This window comes from Gavia stellata, chromosome 12 (assembly GCF_030936135.1).
Source record: "Gavia stellata isolate bGavSte3 chromosome 12, bGavSte3.hap2, whole genome shotgun sequence".
Lineage (NCBI taxonomy): Eukaryota > Metazoa > Chordata > Aves > Gaviiformes > Gaviidae > Gavia > Gavia stellata.
This window is the reverse complement of record NC_082605.1, coordinates 9,589,451-9,606,772: the sequence shown is the minus strand read 5'-3', so window position 1 is coordinate 9,606,772 and position 17,322 is coordinate 9,589,451. Positions and strand designations below refer to the sequence as shown.

At 36.3% G+C, this 17,322-nt stretch overlaps 1 protein-coding gene across 1 annotated transcript; it reads left to right on the top strand.

Moving 5' to 3' along the window:
* Window positions 1-1,515: 1,515 nt before the first annotated feature.
* On the top strand, window positions 1,516-11,191 carry CHDH (choline dehydrogenase). The gene is made up of 7 exons (XM_009821826.2): window positions 1,516-2,272; window positions 2,712-2,863; window positions 6,684-6,813; window positions 7,485-7,619; window positions 8,796-8,938; window positions 9,762-9,864; window positions 10,435-11,191. Exons 1-7 carry the CDS (start codon window positions 1,519-1,521, stop codon window positions 10,851-10,853), a joined length of 1,836 nt encoding a protein of 611 aa, XP_009820128.1. The 5' UTR covers window positions 1,516-1,518; the 3' UTR covers window positions 10,854-11,191.
* The last annotated feature ends 6,131 nt before the right edge of the window (window positions 11,192-17,322 follow it).

Below are 17,322 nucleotides of genomic sequence, written 5' to 3'. Positions count from 1 at the left end.
AAGAATACTTTTGCATATGAGATTGTACATCAAATTGTAAATAAATGTAGTTGTATGTGGAAGACTTTTATCAGGAACGTGCACCTAATTTTGTTACAGAGTTGGGCCTTAAGAGCTCATGTGTGCTTTCACAAACTGTACATTGTAGATTCCACCTGAGAAAATTAGTACAGTTCTGTTCCACCTTTTAGTAAGAAAAAGCTGATTATTTCAGTGATTCATTAAGATGTATTTTCTTTTAGTGAAAAAACCCCAGATATTTTACAGAAATACAGGGCTTATATTACAAAATATTGGATAACTACAAAATGTGAATGTATGAAAACCAATGTTAACAACTTAACTAATTTCTGAAAAATTAGATTTCACAAGCATAATACAGTATTCAATATACTTCCAGGAGACAGCTTGCTTATCTCTTTCAGATGGGCAGCGCATTACAGTTTAACAGCCTCTGGATAGGTTGCTGTCTCTAGAATCCAAGGCAATGGCTTAGGCAGAAGCCATGGGCCAGGGAGAAATACTTTTTACAGCCCAAGGATATCTATTTTCACTAATTGTTGATACCAAGGGAAATGGTTTCAAGGAGAGAGAGCAAGAGAAACACACTTCAGACTGGCCGGCAGCATCGGCACCTATGACATACGGGCTGTGAAAATGTTGTGTTTAGTCCCTGTACCTGAACCTGTGCAACACAGAGCTAAACCTGTGTTGCTTGCGGCTCACAGGCTTTTCTGAAGGTAAGAAAATTGCCATTCCTACTCAGCCTAAGGATCTGGTGGTATTAGATTGTAGCTGCCCTCAGAGCACTCCTGCAGGATCAGGTTTTAGTGATAAGGTACAAAGCCACAGATGAACAGATTTTTTGTTCTGTATTAGGAGACACACCTCAAAACCCAGCAGTTTTTCACCTTAGGGATAGCTGAAAATGAGTTTCACTGTTACACATGTATTTTGTGGAGACATTGTCCTACATTTGGTCTGGCAGAAGCTACAGTGGGCATACTCATCATTGCTGTTGTTGTGACTTGGCTGTGCAATATCACTGACCGCCACAAACTTAGAGAAGTTTATGAAATTGTTCTTTTTCTTAAATTCTTACCTACTAGAGGCAGCTGAAGAGAGACTACAAGCTAAGCAAAGGTTTCCATCTTTTATGGTTTGACAAATACTTGAAAACCTGCTTCATGTATCTGTCTCAGGAACCAGAAGCAAATCAGAATCAGACTGCATATAATACAAAATTACATATGCCAGTTGACTGGTGCATAGACTGCGTTAAAATAAGACAGCAAGTTTCAGAGTAAATGTTAATTGTTTTATTGACATTGTTGTCAATCTTTTGTCTAGTGAGAACAGGTGAAGTATACCAGTTTTACCTGAAAATGACTGACATTTTAGAGGTCATACATTTTATTAATGCTTACATCTTAATTAGGATTTTTCTTTGTTTGTTTTTCTAGGGTGATACACTGGATTTTTGTTAGAAATTGTGCAAGAGTTACACAATTAGTAAAGATGTCATACTTAATGAAAGGAGTGAAATGTTGCAGTCCTGTGAATCAGATGCACAAAGTAACAGGAACTCTGTTTAAAGCACACAAATTAAAGCACATATTGGGCATCAGTGAACATCAATTCAAAATTTCACGTACATCATCTCAACTTAGTTCTGAAAAGGCAAACTCTTATAATTATGTCATTGTTGGAGCTGGATCAGCAGGGTGTGTATTAGCCAACAGGTTGACTGAAGACCCTCTCAGTACTGTCCTACTTTTGGAAGCAGGTCCTAAAGATACCCTTCTAGGTAGTAAAAGACTGATGTGGAAGATTCATATGCCTGCTGCATTAACATACAACCTCTGTGATGAGAAATATAACTGGTATTACCACACAACATCACAAAAACATATGGATAACCGAATTATGTACTGGCCCCGTGGAAGAGTGTGGGGTGGCTCCTCTTCTCTCAATGCTATGGTATACATTCGTGGGCATGCAGAAGATTATAATCGATGGAGCAGGGAAGGGGCTATAGGATGGGACTATGAACATTGCTTGCCCTATTTTAAGAAGGCACAGACACATGAACTGGGGCCAGATCAGTACAGAGGTGGACATGGACCCCTGTATGTGTCAAGAGGGAAAACAAACCATCCTCTTCATCATGCATTCCTAGAGGCAACCCAGCAAGCTGGGTATCCCTTCACGGATGATATGAATGGCTGTCAGCAAGAAGGATTTGGCTGGATGGATATGACTATACACCAAGGTAAATCATAAAGGGGTCCTTAAGTAATTTGTATTTCTGACCCACCAGTGGTACTTCTGAAAGCATTTTGGAATACAGACATACGATCTGCATGGAATGCCATTTGGTGGTTTAGATTACTGAATAGCATGGCACTCTGTATTTATGCCCTGTTCATTTCACAGCAGCTTGCTACCAGTCTAGTGTGTATTTCATTGAAAATTGCATTGGCATGCAAGTCTTGATTCATAGTTAAATTTGTGAGGGAGAGTAGGTTTTCAGAATGTCATTGTGAAATTTGTTATGTTAAGATAAATCTTTAGTAGTTATATCAAATCACATTTGCTTTGAACCCTATAGAAGGCTTTCCCTCTGTAAACATCTTTATGGTCATTGGCCAAAATCTTGGACGAATACTGAGCATGACTATTTTGATATTTAATGTAAATACACATTGTAGGTCAAAGATGGAGCACAGCTAGTGCTTACCTTCGCCCAGCCATATCACGCCCAAATTTGTCAGTTGCAGAGAAGACACTCGTAACAAAAATCTTGTTTCAAGGAACAAAATCCATTGGTGTTGAGTATGTGAAAAATGGGCAAAGGAAAAAGGTAAGAGATTTTTATTTTCCAGTATGAAAGGTATGAGTCAAAGCAAAATGAAAACTTTTTTTTTTAAAAAAACTTTTAATAAAAGTCGCACTTTACTATGCAAAATGTCTGCTTTTCAGATGTTATGTTGTCTCTTCCAGTACATGATTCCTTGTCAATCATTTTACAGTAGGTGATATTTCAGTTGTATCGATTTAGAGATTAACATCTCCATCACATTTCCATCTCTCGGTACTGAGGGGACAAGCCAAAACTTGATGTTATGCAAGAGTGCTGTGTAAGGTTTCTGGCTGGAACTTATGGTGCAATCATGCACTGTCTCAGCATATTGACTAGTGTGCTGACATGCTGATGTTTCTGTAAAAAAATTCCGAAAATGCTGTTCTGGCATACGAAAATCTCTAAAAGCTAGATACTGGAATCTGAATGGCTCAAGGGACACATAATGAGTCATTCACTTCTACTTTGCCATTATGTATTGAGTTTTGGGATAGTAATGATGAAATACAATGATGAAATGTGCCTTATGGTTGTTTGTGGAATGAATATTTTTCAGCCACAGTCCAACTTCCACTGAATAAGTGATCATGTGGAAGGAAACTTAAATTGCTGTTACAATTTAACTGTGTGGATAAACAGCCCATTTTATGCAGCTTTCAATCCATTGACTTCTATAAGACCTAAACCAGTCTCATTTCCCTTAACTCTTTACTATTACCGCTAATTATGGAGTATGTAACTAGGAAATTGCCTAAAGGAGATTTGTATATTAATTACTTAAGATATTTAGTCACAAACAATTATAAAACAATGAAAAAGTGTAATAGTAATATCCTAAAGAGAGTACAAATTTTGATGGTTTGAGTTCAGTGGGGCTTACAAGACTCAACAGACAAGTGTTCAGCAACAGCACACCTGCTAACAATTAAAATGCAATATAAATAAACTGTTCTTTCATTTTCTAATGCACAGAACAAATCTGTTGTTTTCTAAGTGGATTGGTAATGATAATAACTTTAACAATGTAAAACAAGAGTTGCAGAAAATTTAATTGATTTCATGAGCTATTAAATGTCTGCGAAAACAGTGTCTTTACTTGCTGTTCTTGTGCTATTATCAAGATTATTTTTGTTGAAGAAAGTCTTGGAAAGCTAATTACATATGATCAAAGACTCTCTGAATACTGGACTTAAAGAATTTTAACTGCAAAATTCTTTAATTGCTATGAATTTTCATACATATTAATACATGTATGAATTATACATAGGGAATGATATATATTTATAGCATATATCGTAAAAAGTAGACCTTTAAAGTATTTCCCTTCATTTTTTTTCCCCCCAACATCAAAATAGCAGGACTTGTCTGCTTTTACTTTCTGGAAAATTTTATCCCTGTCAGGATGGAAGAGCTAATAATTTTATTACATTATGAACATCAAGACGAAACACTTGATTACATTAAAGCGTTTTTGTTTTTACAGTCTATTTTAGGTAGGATCTCTTTTACGTCAGGCATCAGTGAAGTTAAAAGATCACCAAAACCTCTTTCAAGCATAATTCAAAACCTATTCATCAAGCCAGTGACTTAATTGTTATTTCAGTAGACACTGGCGTCCTGGAGAGCTCCCAGGACTCCAGCAAGCCCTCTGACAAAAGTAGGGAATGTAGACTGAACGTTACTGGAGATTCTGAGTTCAGAATCAAGCAGAAAAGTGTTTTTAATGTATCATAGACTAAATAACCCATACAAAAACATTTCAAAGTCAGTTTTTCCTCTTTGCATGTTAGCTTTAAGCACAATGGAAGACTGTATATGGGCTAGGAATAACTACAGTGCTGACTTTGCAGTGAGCATAGACCAAACAAGCATCATTTGAACACTACCTGGAACACACTGGCACCAGTACTGTGTGTACTGTAGAAAATATAAATAAGTTATAATTGTATAACATGCAAAATACAGATCTAGGTATTGATTCAGCAGTCACAGATAGGCTGTGTGTTAGTCTTAACATACTAATGATTGCGTGGAGCAAAACAATAACGAACACAAAATATCAGCACTGGCTATCCGTCAGCAATATCAGATAAATAGTGTGGAAACAATTTATCAAAATTTATCTTCTTACTACATTTTGATCTTATTACTAGCAGCAATCTCATTCACCATCATTCTGTATAGCTGAGGTGTCATTCAAAAAGGACAGGAATACTACAAGTTAATATGCACCTCGTGATAATCTGTTAACACTTCACCATACTGCAGGAAAAACAGCATTTTTTAATGTTGCTTTAGAAGTTAAATGTCTCATCTAAAATAAAACCAAGCAGCTACTCATGATAGCACCTTACATTCTCCATAAGCAGAGAATCCAGATGAGCAATACCAGATAGGTTTCCTTGAACCCTTGTGGGTTTTGCTTGCTAATGAGCAGAATTTCAGGGGCATAATTGTGTGCCTCATCTATTTTGTCCTCACTGTGGCCACAATGATATATTAGAATTCATGGATGAATGTTATGGTATTACTTTTGCAAATGTGTATTGCTTTAAAACATTGAACTAGCTTAGGTAGCATTAGACTTTGCATTAAATATAAATTGTTGCTTACTTTTTGTTTGTTCTGTGGTGCAGTTGTTCTTAAGGACAGGTGAATCTTGAATCTTTTTTTTCTAACCTGCAAGAGTTACTATTCAGTTTGTGATCAACTACCTAACTCAGTGTGTATACAAAGCATATCCTACATTTCAACAGGCAACATATGTGCAACTAGGGAGGATGGAGTGCATCCACTGTGTGTGTGTGTGTTCATGAGCCATCTCACTGGAATAGAAAGGGATAGTTTGAACAAGGGTGGGTTCACCCACAACATCCTATTTCAAAGAGTAAAGGGAAGGGGAGGAGGGTATCAATACTGTCTTACTCCACACAGTTTTCCTTTTTAACAGTGAAAAGCACTAAGGGGGGGGGGGGGTAGTTCTGATCCTAAATTTAAGAGATATGGCAACAGGGAAGAGGTAGCCCCCAGATACAAATGACACAGAGAAGGATTTTGATATTGCTAAATGAGAATATTTTGGGGCAGAAATCCTTGGAAAGAAGATGTGCCAAAAATACTTTTAAAGAAGGTTCTAGAAAAAGAACTATCCAGCACAGAAAAACGAGTCAAAGGTGGAGGACTAGTTTAGCAGCCTATATCATGACCAGCTCAGGGCTCAGACTCAAACTGTTTGATGAAAAGTGTGTCATCAAACCAGAACTATGTATGTACCTGCAGTCAGAGTTTTCTCAGTAGTGCTTTAGTTGTTGAGGGGCTTCTGAGGACTACAATGAGCTAAGAAACCAAAGATGAGTCTTGGTTGAATTAAGAAAATACGCTCTTGAGAATTTTTGAGCTAGCATGTCTCTGAATTCAAAATCTTTCTTAGGAGTTTCAGTTATAATTTACAAACCGTTACTGAAAATGGAAGAGATGCGTAGCTGACTGATCTGTGTGTCATAGATACTTTTTTCCTGGCAAGTAGCACAGGGATTTATTGGCAGCCATGGTACTGGCTGAGCTGAATGTTTGTGTGCCATACAGATTGAACGGATTGTAAACATGGGAGTAAATACAGAAATGATCAAAGTGAAGGCTTGATCATTTCTCTCTGCAGACACCTCTGGCAAGATAGGAATACATTTAGAATGAGAAAAATATGAGGGAAGGGTGTCTAATCTGGATCAGAATAGCATATCTGAACAGAAGCTCTTGACATGTTGCTTGCGTTCAGGTCAGTCTTAATAACATTAGGAATTTTGTGCTCATTTCCTTTCAGGCTTTTGCCAGTAAAGAAGTTATTTTAAGTGGAGGTGCCATAAATTCTCCACAGCTGCTTATGTTGTCTGGGATTGGCAATGCAGATGATCTAAAAAAACTGGGGATCCCTGTTGTTTGCCATCTTCCTGGTAATTTTATTATTTCTTTTAAACTTACATCTTCCTATGGACGCAATTCAAAGACCATTAAATGAAATGAATCCATGAAATTCAGTTGTCTTTATGTCAGGTCATGTGGACTGAAACGTTAAGTGTTACAAATCGGTGGAAACATGCATTGACGTTAGAACTGAGCAATAAACTCCTACACTTTCTTCGCTACATTTGATAGTGAAAAATGCCTTTCTGAAAAGTGCCACTGAGTACTTTTAAAGTAAAGCAGCATACTTATAATCTAGAATTTTGAATGAGTTTTGATCCACAACAGATTGTATAAACTCCCACTGTCATATATATTCAAAGATAGAAGGAATAACACAGACTTTTCCTTAAAACTAGAAAAGCTAGTACTGTATTTATAAGTCATATCTAGCAATTTTAGAACAAGTGATATGGCTGACATTTAGCTTTCTATTTTCATTCTAGTTGTGCTATGTTTATGTAAAACCTTATTCTGACACAAGCAAAAGGCTGATATGACTCATGGTCTTGGTCTTAGTCATCGCTGCCCTTGTAAGAGATTAGTTTAGTTCCCATTTATGCTGTTTTCTGGTTGCAAATGTTGTGTATAATTGTTCTGTGTGAAATAACTTTTTTTCCCCCTTTCTTCTCCCTCCTCCCCCTTTCTACTCCCCCCCCAGGAGTAGGCCAGAACCTTCAAGATCATTTAGAAGTGTACGTCCAGCAAAAGTGCACCAAACCTATTACTCTATATAACGCACAAAAGCCAGTTAACATGGTGAGGATTGGTTTAGAATGGCTTTGGAAGTTTACAGGTATGAAACAAAGTATGCGATCATTCTGCCATTAATTGATTTAGAATTATTACAGCCTTTTATCCATGAATTTCAAAGTCTGGGAGCCTTCGTATATAATTTTTTTTGTGTTCTGGGAAATAACTGGAGCTTGCAAATGGACTTGAACTATTTCTTTTTTTCTAAATCAGAATGTTTTAAAACAGTTATTATATCTTAGGCAACAAGAAAGGTTTTTATACACTTTTTAAACATTTTTATACCTCTCATTTTAAGAAAAATCCGACATTTAAAAATCTGGGTGCTACTGAGAAAAGCTGTCACAAAAAAATGAGGAAAAAATTCTATTTGAAATAGATATGGTGGCAATAAAAACGTATTGTTGAACTGAGTTAAGTTTTCTGTATAATTGCCCAAAAAGAATTAGTTTGTTGGTCTGATCAGAACCCTTCAGGCTTGCGTGTAAATCAGAAGTGACTTTCGTTAAAATGACACACTTATTTTACAGTAACCCAGCTGTACATTTTACCTTAAAAAGAATCTGTAAAAGTAATCCTTGAAATCAGTAAAATAGTTTGGCCAAAGTTGAAGTCTTCATCACTTGCTGTATTATTATGTTAGGATTTGACAACTTACACTGGGTATATGTGGCTTTTTACCATGCAAGTAAATATTGAGGGATAACTTACGGTTTTAAACAGATGTGAAAATAATATAATATGAGGGACATTGCAGGCTCTTCATCATTCCCCTTCAGGGCAGGTACTGTGGACGGTTCTGCCTATTACATGTGATTGATGGGATAACTATACTGCATGTCATGGAGCGTGCAGTGCAGTAATAGCAGGATGCTGCAGTCAGTTCCCTCCACACCTGTTAGGAACCTGGGACCAAATCTGCCTCCGGAGTTAGACCCTAGGCCTGCCAGTTACAGTGAGATAACTGTAACATCCCACTCTCAAATAACTGGGATTTCCAAAGTTATGCATATTTACATTTATCTAGTGATTAAAAAGCAGATGAAAGTGATGCATATTGCTTAAATTACAAGCTGTTCATAATGGATTTGCGTTCCTTGCAATTGCCGCTGTATGTATAAATTATTCATAGCAGCAAAAACAAGGACTAAGAAGTGGTGGATTTATCGCTTTCCTGAGGTCTTTTAATGGTGTTTTCTCTCTTGTTTACACTCTCTAGGTGAGGGAGCCACTGCCCACTTAGAATCTGGTGGTTTTATCCGAAGTGAACCAGGGGTTCCTCACCCCGACATTCAGTTCCACTTCCTCCCTTCTCAGGTGATTGATCATGGTCGGGTTGCTTCCACAATGGAAGCTTACCAGGTGAGTTGTTGAAGAACATATTCCAGTAATGTTCTGCAGTGATTAGCAAGGAGGCTTATGCTCTATTATAAATATTGATAATTTGGCTGTATACTGAAAAATACTTTGTTCAGTATAATACAAAAGAGGTGGCTTAACCTCCTACATTGGGGAAAAAAGATGAGGTTGTTATTTGATATTGCTACCAAAATTATGTTACTTTTTATCTCTGGGAAAGTAGGCAAGTATGTAACTGCTGTGTAAGTATTTGCACTGCTGTAGTGCCATAGTGCTATTGATTAGGATACCATTGTGCTAGATGCTGTACAAAACTAAAACAAGGTGTTCCCTGTTCCACTGCAGTTTAGACGGACGTTTAAGCGAGAATGTATGAGGCCACTCATTTATTCATTGGCACAAATCCAAGCCCCATTTTAGACTATGATCTTGATCCAAAAGTCTGTGCTAATGCTGGGGAACTCTCACTGAATATACGCGTTTCTTCTTGCTAATCTCTTTTCTTCAGTGATGATAGTAATTTGGTCTGATTGCTGATTGTATTAGAATGCTCTGCTACTCCTAAATTGGAATGGTGTTATTTTAAATTAAAAGAACAGCTGTGAGTTGATAAGACAGGTATATTCCCTTCCCCTTAAGAAATATCATATTTACAACAAATTTATATGAAAATGGAAAAATGTTCAATGGCATTTTCCGTTATCTACATTTGATGTTTACATTTGCTTAATTTGTAAAGATTGTCCAAACTGCAAAAAAAAATTCATACTGAATTTGGAAACATGCTTGGTGGGATTTTGTCATGAGTGTAGTGTGGGTGTTGCAGGTCCACGTGGGACCCATGAGGAGCACAAGCGTGGGCTGGCTAAAGCTGAAGAGTACAGACCCAAACGACCATCCTATCATTGAGCCTAACTACATGTCAACAGGTAAATGCAGCCTCTCCTTGCTCTGATGTCAACAGATTTCCTGCCTGTTTCAGTAGCAGATTTTCATATCTACTCAACACCAGTTCAGAAGTGCTGGTTGGTGCACTGTTATTTATTTCTCATTTATAAAAGTCAGTTAGTCTCAGAAAAGGCCATTGTGCAAAGCACTGTATAAACCAAAAAGAATTCCCTGTTGGGGATGCAGTCTGGGTTCTTAGTGTTTGCTGCATCATGCTATTCATTTCATCCCCTCCTCTGCTTGCAAAGGAATGGATCTTGTTTGCTTCTTTGTGCTGAGACTAGTGTCCTTGGCTAGACAGTGGGTATAGCGAAATAAAGAGCAATTCTTCATAGTTCACCTATTCCCTTTTGGGATTGTGCAATATAAGTGACAGTTTTGTTCACAGTGAATGTGAATATCTGTGACTTTAAAAAATATGCTCCTTATTCAGCAATAAGTGAGAGACTTTCCCTCCAGCCTTTTTTCTTTGATGCTATTATTTCTGTTACGCATTCCTTGTTACTAAATTAAGGGTGTACTTACCGTTTTCTTATTTTCTTTCCATACAGAAAGAGATATTTGGGAATTCCGCCAGTGTGTCAAGTTGACCAGAGAGATCTTTGCTCAGAAAGCTTTTGAAAAATTTCGCGGGCCTGAAATTCAACCAGGAAACCATGTTCAGTCTGACAAAGAAATAGATGCTTTCGTAAGGCAGAAGGCTGATAGTGCTTATCATCCTTCCTGCACCTGTAAAATGGGTCAGCTTTCAGATAGCACTGCTGTAGTTGATCCCCAAACAAAAGTAATTGGTGTTGAAAACTTGAGAGTAGTAGATGCTTCAATAATGCCCAGTGTTGTCAGTGGGAATTTGAATGCCCCAACCATTATGATAGCAGAGAAAGCTGCAGATATAATTAAGGGCCTCCCATCGCTTCAGGAAAAAAATGTTCCTGTATATAAGCCCAAGACCTTGGAAACACAGAGATAAGCAAATGTTCTCATCCTTTCACATCTTTTGCTACTCAGGCTTTCATCAGCATGTTGGTATCTCATACTGAATGTGCCAACAAACTAAATACCATGCAAAACAACATACCCTATTAAAATAACTATTATTTTAAACCATTCTCTTACCTTAGACTACCTATTCATTTTTTTAATCAGTTGGCTTAAGCTGCTTATTTTAGTTAAACGTGACTTTTTGTGGTACCAGTCAAATTTTTCATTGAAGCAAAGCTATTTCTAAATGACAAGACAGTTGTGCAAATAAGCCAGAAATACTGTGCAATTGCATGAGGAATGGAAGAGATTAATGTGTGCTATTTTGAAAATTATTATGGCATGCCTTGTTATTTAAAGGCAGGATTTTAACTGCTGTGAAAGTGTTACCCAGGATAACAGCTAGTCAGTAATCCCCACATCCTGCAAAGAATGGTTAAGTAAATGTAAGCATTTATGCAATTTCATATTCACAGGCCAAAGTAGTCCATATCAGAATTCACAGGAGCGGGAGGAACCTGCACGTGTTCAGAATTTGTCAAATGTGGTTTTTTATGAGAGGAATGCACAGTTTACAAAGCCTCACTGAAAGTTAGACTTCACCATACTCAGCAGTCTTAACTGTATAGTATTCAGAAAGAAGACATATGTTGTATTTATCAGAAACTTATTTTTCTAAAAATGCAGAACATGAGCTGGTATTTATAAAAATATACTGGAAAACTGGAATTTCTCCTTGGTTTTTTCACAAAGAGCTTAGTAGAATTCAGTTCAAAATTTAAGCTGATTTAGTTGTACCACTTTATCATTTAGCACAGTAAGAGGTCTGCACTTCCTATAATGTCCTTAAAGTTACTGGTCTTTGCTCAAAGATTAGTGTTTGCAAAAGCTATTGCTCAGCAAATATTCTGAATGGTGCCTTACTATCACTCAAATTTTATTAAAAAAATTACAGCCAAGCTAGATTTAAAACGAAAGGCTACTCAAAATAACTGCGTAAGGTCAGATATTGATGATATGGGATCTTTTTAAATTAGAAGGCAAGTAACTTAATTCAGTGAAGCAATGCTGTATTTTACTTAGGACTTAAATCTTTGTTTTACTATCTTCAGATGTGTAAAGCAAGATACATGATCTTTCATGGCTGTTTTCTGTGTCAATCTAACTTTCAGGTACTGATTTAAAAAAAAAAAATAAACCGAAAGAAACTGAACTCATTGAATGAAACTGAATCCACTGAATTGTTTGGATTTATTAAGTATTCCAAAATAACTTCTGACTAAGCAGCTGCCAAATTATAAAGTAAAAGCTTCTGTAGCCTAAGATTGCTCAGGACTTGTGGTAAACAGAATAAACTTTTTTTGCAGAAAAAAATGGAATTTTACACCATTTGAGCAGATTGTAAAAACACTTGCTGACTCAGATGTTGGCTAGAGGGACAACTGCAGATGTTTAAGGCAGATACTTCTACCTGGTGCTGCTTGCTGTAAGGCAGTGGTTGGAAGCCCTGCTGCTACCTGAGGGAAAGGACTTAATTCATTAGAGTATCTGCATAAAGCCAAACAAAAATACTGAAGATGGAAGATGACAGCATGAACTGTGCTCCAAAAGGAGACAGGTAAACCCTTTCTATGTATGCAATGCATTCTTTTGGAATGAGGGGAAGAGCAAGAATATTTTAAGTCATAGGTGATTGGTTAGCAATTCATCTGATGCAACTGTGTGTTTGAGGAAAGCATGAACTGTTCACGGTGTACCTTTGTATGGCAAATAATTTTTATTCAGCACCCATGCCTTTGAGATTTTCATTTAAAAGTATTCAGTAGGGATCTTAGTGTCATTTGGAATACAAAGTATTAGGATACTCAGAGTAACATATACTGGTGACACTTACTACAGTCCTATGCAGTTGAGAGGGGAAGCAATTTGGAAAGACGGGATGCTGAAGTTCCTGCATTTGCAGATTTACACTCTAGGCATGCAAGATGGGAATTGTTATTATGCAACTGCAGAGGATTAACTAGCCACTGTCTTACATAACTTACTATTGAAAGCACACAGAGCAATCCTCTGCCATTATGTCAAGCTCTAAAAGGTGAGGAAACAGCAAGGTTAGATCTACACACCAAACTGCATGTGTGTCTTATGTCCAGGTACACATTGCTGCTTTGTGCAATCAGCTAATCAGGCATTTCTTCTGAAACTTCATCATCTTTTCTTGCAGTTCTAAACATAGATACACACCTTGCAGATTCCTCCCTTTCTAAACACTTCAATATTTTCATTGCGGTGAACCACAGTTGCTTTATTAATTTAGGCCTCACTGCTATAGAATGTTGAGGCTCCTTCATGACATTCCTTTGATGCAGTGCTAAAGAAATGGCTCAGATATTTGAAAGTTTTTGGTGCCCTGGGGAAATCTTCAGGTAGCATCAAGCTACCATTAGTTTCTCCTGCAGTGTATCTGGTTGCTGATATTAAATTCCTGTTAAAACTGTTCGTTCTTCCAGCAGAGTCAAGTCTGCTAAGGGATACTTAAAACAGGTACAAGATATCCTAATGTGCTCTGTAGAGCACTGGCAGTCTGCTAGCTAAAATTAACCATCTTTTACACCTTATTGGATTGCAGAACACAGGCAGATAATTCCAGAGTTTTACTTATTTAACAAAATAATACAGTGTATTATTGAATATTATTCCCAGTTCTACCCAGATAGAAGGTTTTCTATAAATGTGCAGATGATACTACATTATCTAATCAAAACCAGTTAACTGTAAAAGCTGTTTGATGTAGGAATTTGGAAATTACCAGACCTGCCAGCACGGCTTGAACCAGCAACGGTACTGCGAGTGAGAACACCAGCATTTCCATGGTAATAGCTTGCTGCAGGTGCTTCAGACACAGTTGGAGGTCTCTGGCTGGGGACAATGAGATTAAGAAAGAAAAGTGACCAAAAATGTTTCTTTCGTACACATATTTCAGTTCAAGTTCTTTAGTATGAGAAGTGCTTTTAAAAGCAGCAGAAAATAGCAGTATTTGTAAAACTGCATTTTATTTCATTTATGTAAGGCCACTCAAGGTTTTGTACACAAGAACTCTTGATGTTTCTGCAGCTTAAAATCCTTTAAAGTGTATGATTTTAATTAGTCTCCAACCAAATGAGGCAGCTATATAAACACTGGAAAACTGGGAAGTGGGCTTGGAACATGCATTTTCTATAAAATAAACATAGAAACAAATTTTGAGTGATAATAAAAGCATTTATGCTTTTTTTTTAAATGATAGTTAAAATGAAGAGTTATTGTAGAGTGAACACAAGCATATCTTATTACAGTATTATAATTTTTAGTCTCTATTCTTCAGTCATTCAAGCTCCAAAAAAAGACACTGTTCAAATATGAATATATTTTATATAGTCACTTTTTCAGTGAATTTACTTCACTGTAAAAGACTTAGCAATGTTTAATCCTTATACATACACTCACGAAATATGCTTTAATTGTTGAGATAACATCTAGTTTTTCTGTATTGGGTAATTACTATGATTGGCAGCATTTTAAGGGTACCAATTACCACGTAATTGTGCATATATTGATTACTTTTTTTCCATACACTTCTGTAATAAAACTGAACAGGTATTCTATGTATCCATATATATATGTTCTCCCTTAACCCATTAACTATATAGAACATGGTTTGCAACTAGATTTCCTTCATTATTTATTTTTGTAAGGACTGTTTTCTCATAAAATAGCATATCTGCCCTAGAGAGTCTCATCAGACTATTGAAAGCTAAGGACTAACCATGCTAGCAAGAAAATACAGTGAGGTCAGCATGTTGTTTTCTGCCTCCTTGGACAAATGATTGATTAAAAAAATTGTCACTTAGCCCAATCTGCCACATTTGATGGGCTATCAAAAGTCCATGCAGTTAAGTAAATTGGCCTGGAATTTTTTCATCTTTTTTTTTTTTTTTTTAAATGTTCAACTTCAGTTGCCTTAAAGGCAGTTTTCAGAAGCAGGTATACCACAGTAGGTGGAACTTTGAAAACTATTCATTGTTATTTCACAGTGATAACGAGATTCAGAAAGCTCTATTTTGGTCTCCTAAAGTTTGTTTCTGTAACCTGGGAAGGAGTAACAAAGTCACTATGACTGGGTGACCTACCCAGTGTTTCTGCCAGACAGCGTGAAAGATTTGTTCTGATGTTTTAGGGGATTTTAGTCAGGTTTTCCTAATTGTCTCCATAGATCTGTAGCTAAGGAAGTAATAATCCCCTAGCTAGCAGGGGAGTAATGGTACCCTTTTTCATATGAATATTCTAATCACTTTATTCCTTTCTGGTTAAGGGCAATCATTCATGAAAGACTTGGACACTATGATAGTGTAGACTGATGACTATATTCCACACATTCCCTCCCATTCTTCAAACAGTGCAAACAGAATTTAACTTCTGGACCTTCTTGGTGAAACACTATTAGTAAAAGGAGTCCCAAGTATAATAAAATTATTACACAGTTTTATTTTGAAGAACATTTTGCATTTGTTTTAATACAAAATGATGTAGGTCAAGAAATAATTTACAAACCTTTAAGTTCTTATCCTGGCATTTGAAATAAGAATGGTTTCAGAGGAAGTCTGTAAGCTATTCATAGGAAACTGTCATTATGTACAAAATGTTTATTGACATGTTTTAAACATCACATTTGTAAAAATGTGAACTGGATTGCTATCTAGCATATGAACTACAGGTAAAACCCGGTAAGATAACTTGTTAGAACAAGTCATTGTTATCCAGTGCTAACAAAATAGACAGTAGCTTTCAGTTTTTTGATTTTCCTCCAAGGTCATTTCAGCCTCAAAGTCATTTCAGGGTTTTACTGCATTGTGAACAATATCTAAGCCCTCTCTTGATTGCATAAAAATAAATCTTTTGAAATAGTACACATAGAACAACAGAAAGGCAGAGGCAATAAAATAGTATACTTCTTAATTCAAGGTTTTGGTTCTGTGAAGAATCGTTTTATCATATTTCTTTTCTTTTCAAGCAGAGCAAGTAGTACTGAAGTAAAGCACTTTCATTTACCTGTGAAATATTTTCTGCCCAAGATGCTTCCTATCAAAGTAGGGTATGTAGGTAATGTACTTTCTTAAAACTAATTGTCTCATGACCAGTAATACCCTAGCGTGAACTTGCCAATTTTTTCATGATTTTAATATTTATTTTTAGCATGGGATTAATACAAAAATAAAATTAGAGCTTATTTTTCAATCAAAAAAGTAAAAATAACTTTAAATATTTTACCTTTCCAAGAATAAGACTGTAAATAGTCAACTGTGCATCCCTTATGCAGAGAGATTAATTTGACTCAATTATTTAACAAAAAACCAAAAAAAAAAACCAAACCAAAAACAAAAAAACCCCAACCCTGTTCTGTTGCCAAGTTCAAACTTGACACTTTATCCCAAAAAGAGATGTACATGGAGAGGTGGCTCTATTTAAATATTTATGCTATAGATCTATATATTCCAGTAAAAATACTTCTATCTAGAATTCTGTGGAGAGTTACAATAATTAGGGTCCATAAATATTGCTGCAGTTCAATTACGGTACAATAATTACAAAATATAGAACATCTCTTTACAAATACAAATCATTGTATATTACAATTAATTTACAATAATTTCTACTATATAATTTTTAGCAAACTATCTTATCTAATTCTACTATAACCTGGTTGCAAGTGCATTAGTAAGAATGCAATTTTTCCAGTATATTTTGCCCTTAAAGTGATAGTCATAAAACAGACTATCTGAATGATATTTTCCTATGTAAACTGGTGTTACATATGACAGATTATTCTTTATATAACTTCTTTTTCCAAAGATCTCTAACAGGTAGAGCATGACAAACTCTATTTTAGAAGAGCATTAAGAAAAGAAATCAGGAGGCAAGTTTGAAAACAATGTTAGAATGGATATGCAATGGGTAGCTGATATGCTATTGAGTACTGAGGTAATGACATTATTGGTTGTCATCACTCATCTCGTGTTGCTATTTCCCACGCAATTTTGTGCCAGTCTTACACAGACATTTTCATTGACAAAATCCTGCTCTACTATGAAGGACAGCAGCACAAGGTTGAAAGACAGGCAAGATACTACACCTCAGAATCCTGCTCTAGCCCTCAAAAAACTGATTGTCACAATCTGCTTGGTTTCAAAATAACCTTATTCCTACAGAGGAACTGAAAACTCCGTGGGAGGAGACTTGACATACTGCAGCTCTGATCACATTTCGGCAACCTGGAGATAATAAATGTATTAGTTATGGCTTCCTTGAGGTGTGACATCACTTGTACAAAACTTGATTGGTTCTTCACTCCAGCTAGTGCCTAGCATCTTTAAACTATGAGGCACTTTTTCTGTTATTAGAATCATTTTCCGTGCTAAATA

Coding starts and splice junctions, on each gene's coding strand:
- CHDH (XM_009821826.2), top strand. CDS start 1,519: ATGTCATACTTAATGAAAGGAGTGAAATGTTGCAGTCCTGTGAATCAG. Junction 2,864..6,683: donor AAAATGGGCAAAGGAAAAAG/GTAAGAGATTTT, acceptor ATTTCCTTTCAG/GCTTTTGCCAGTAAAGAAGT. Junction 7,620..8,795: donor ATGGCTTTGGAAGTTTACAG/GTATGAAACAAA, acceptor TACACTCTCTAG/GTGAGGGAGCCACTGCCCAC.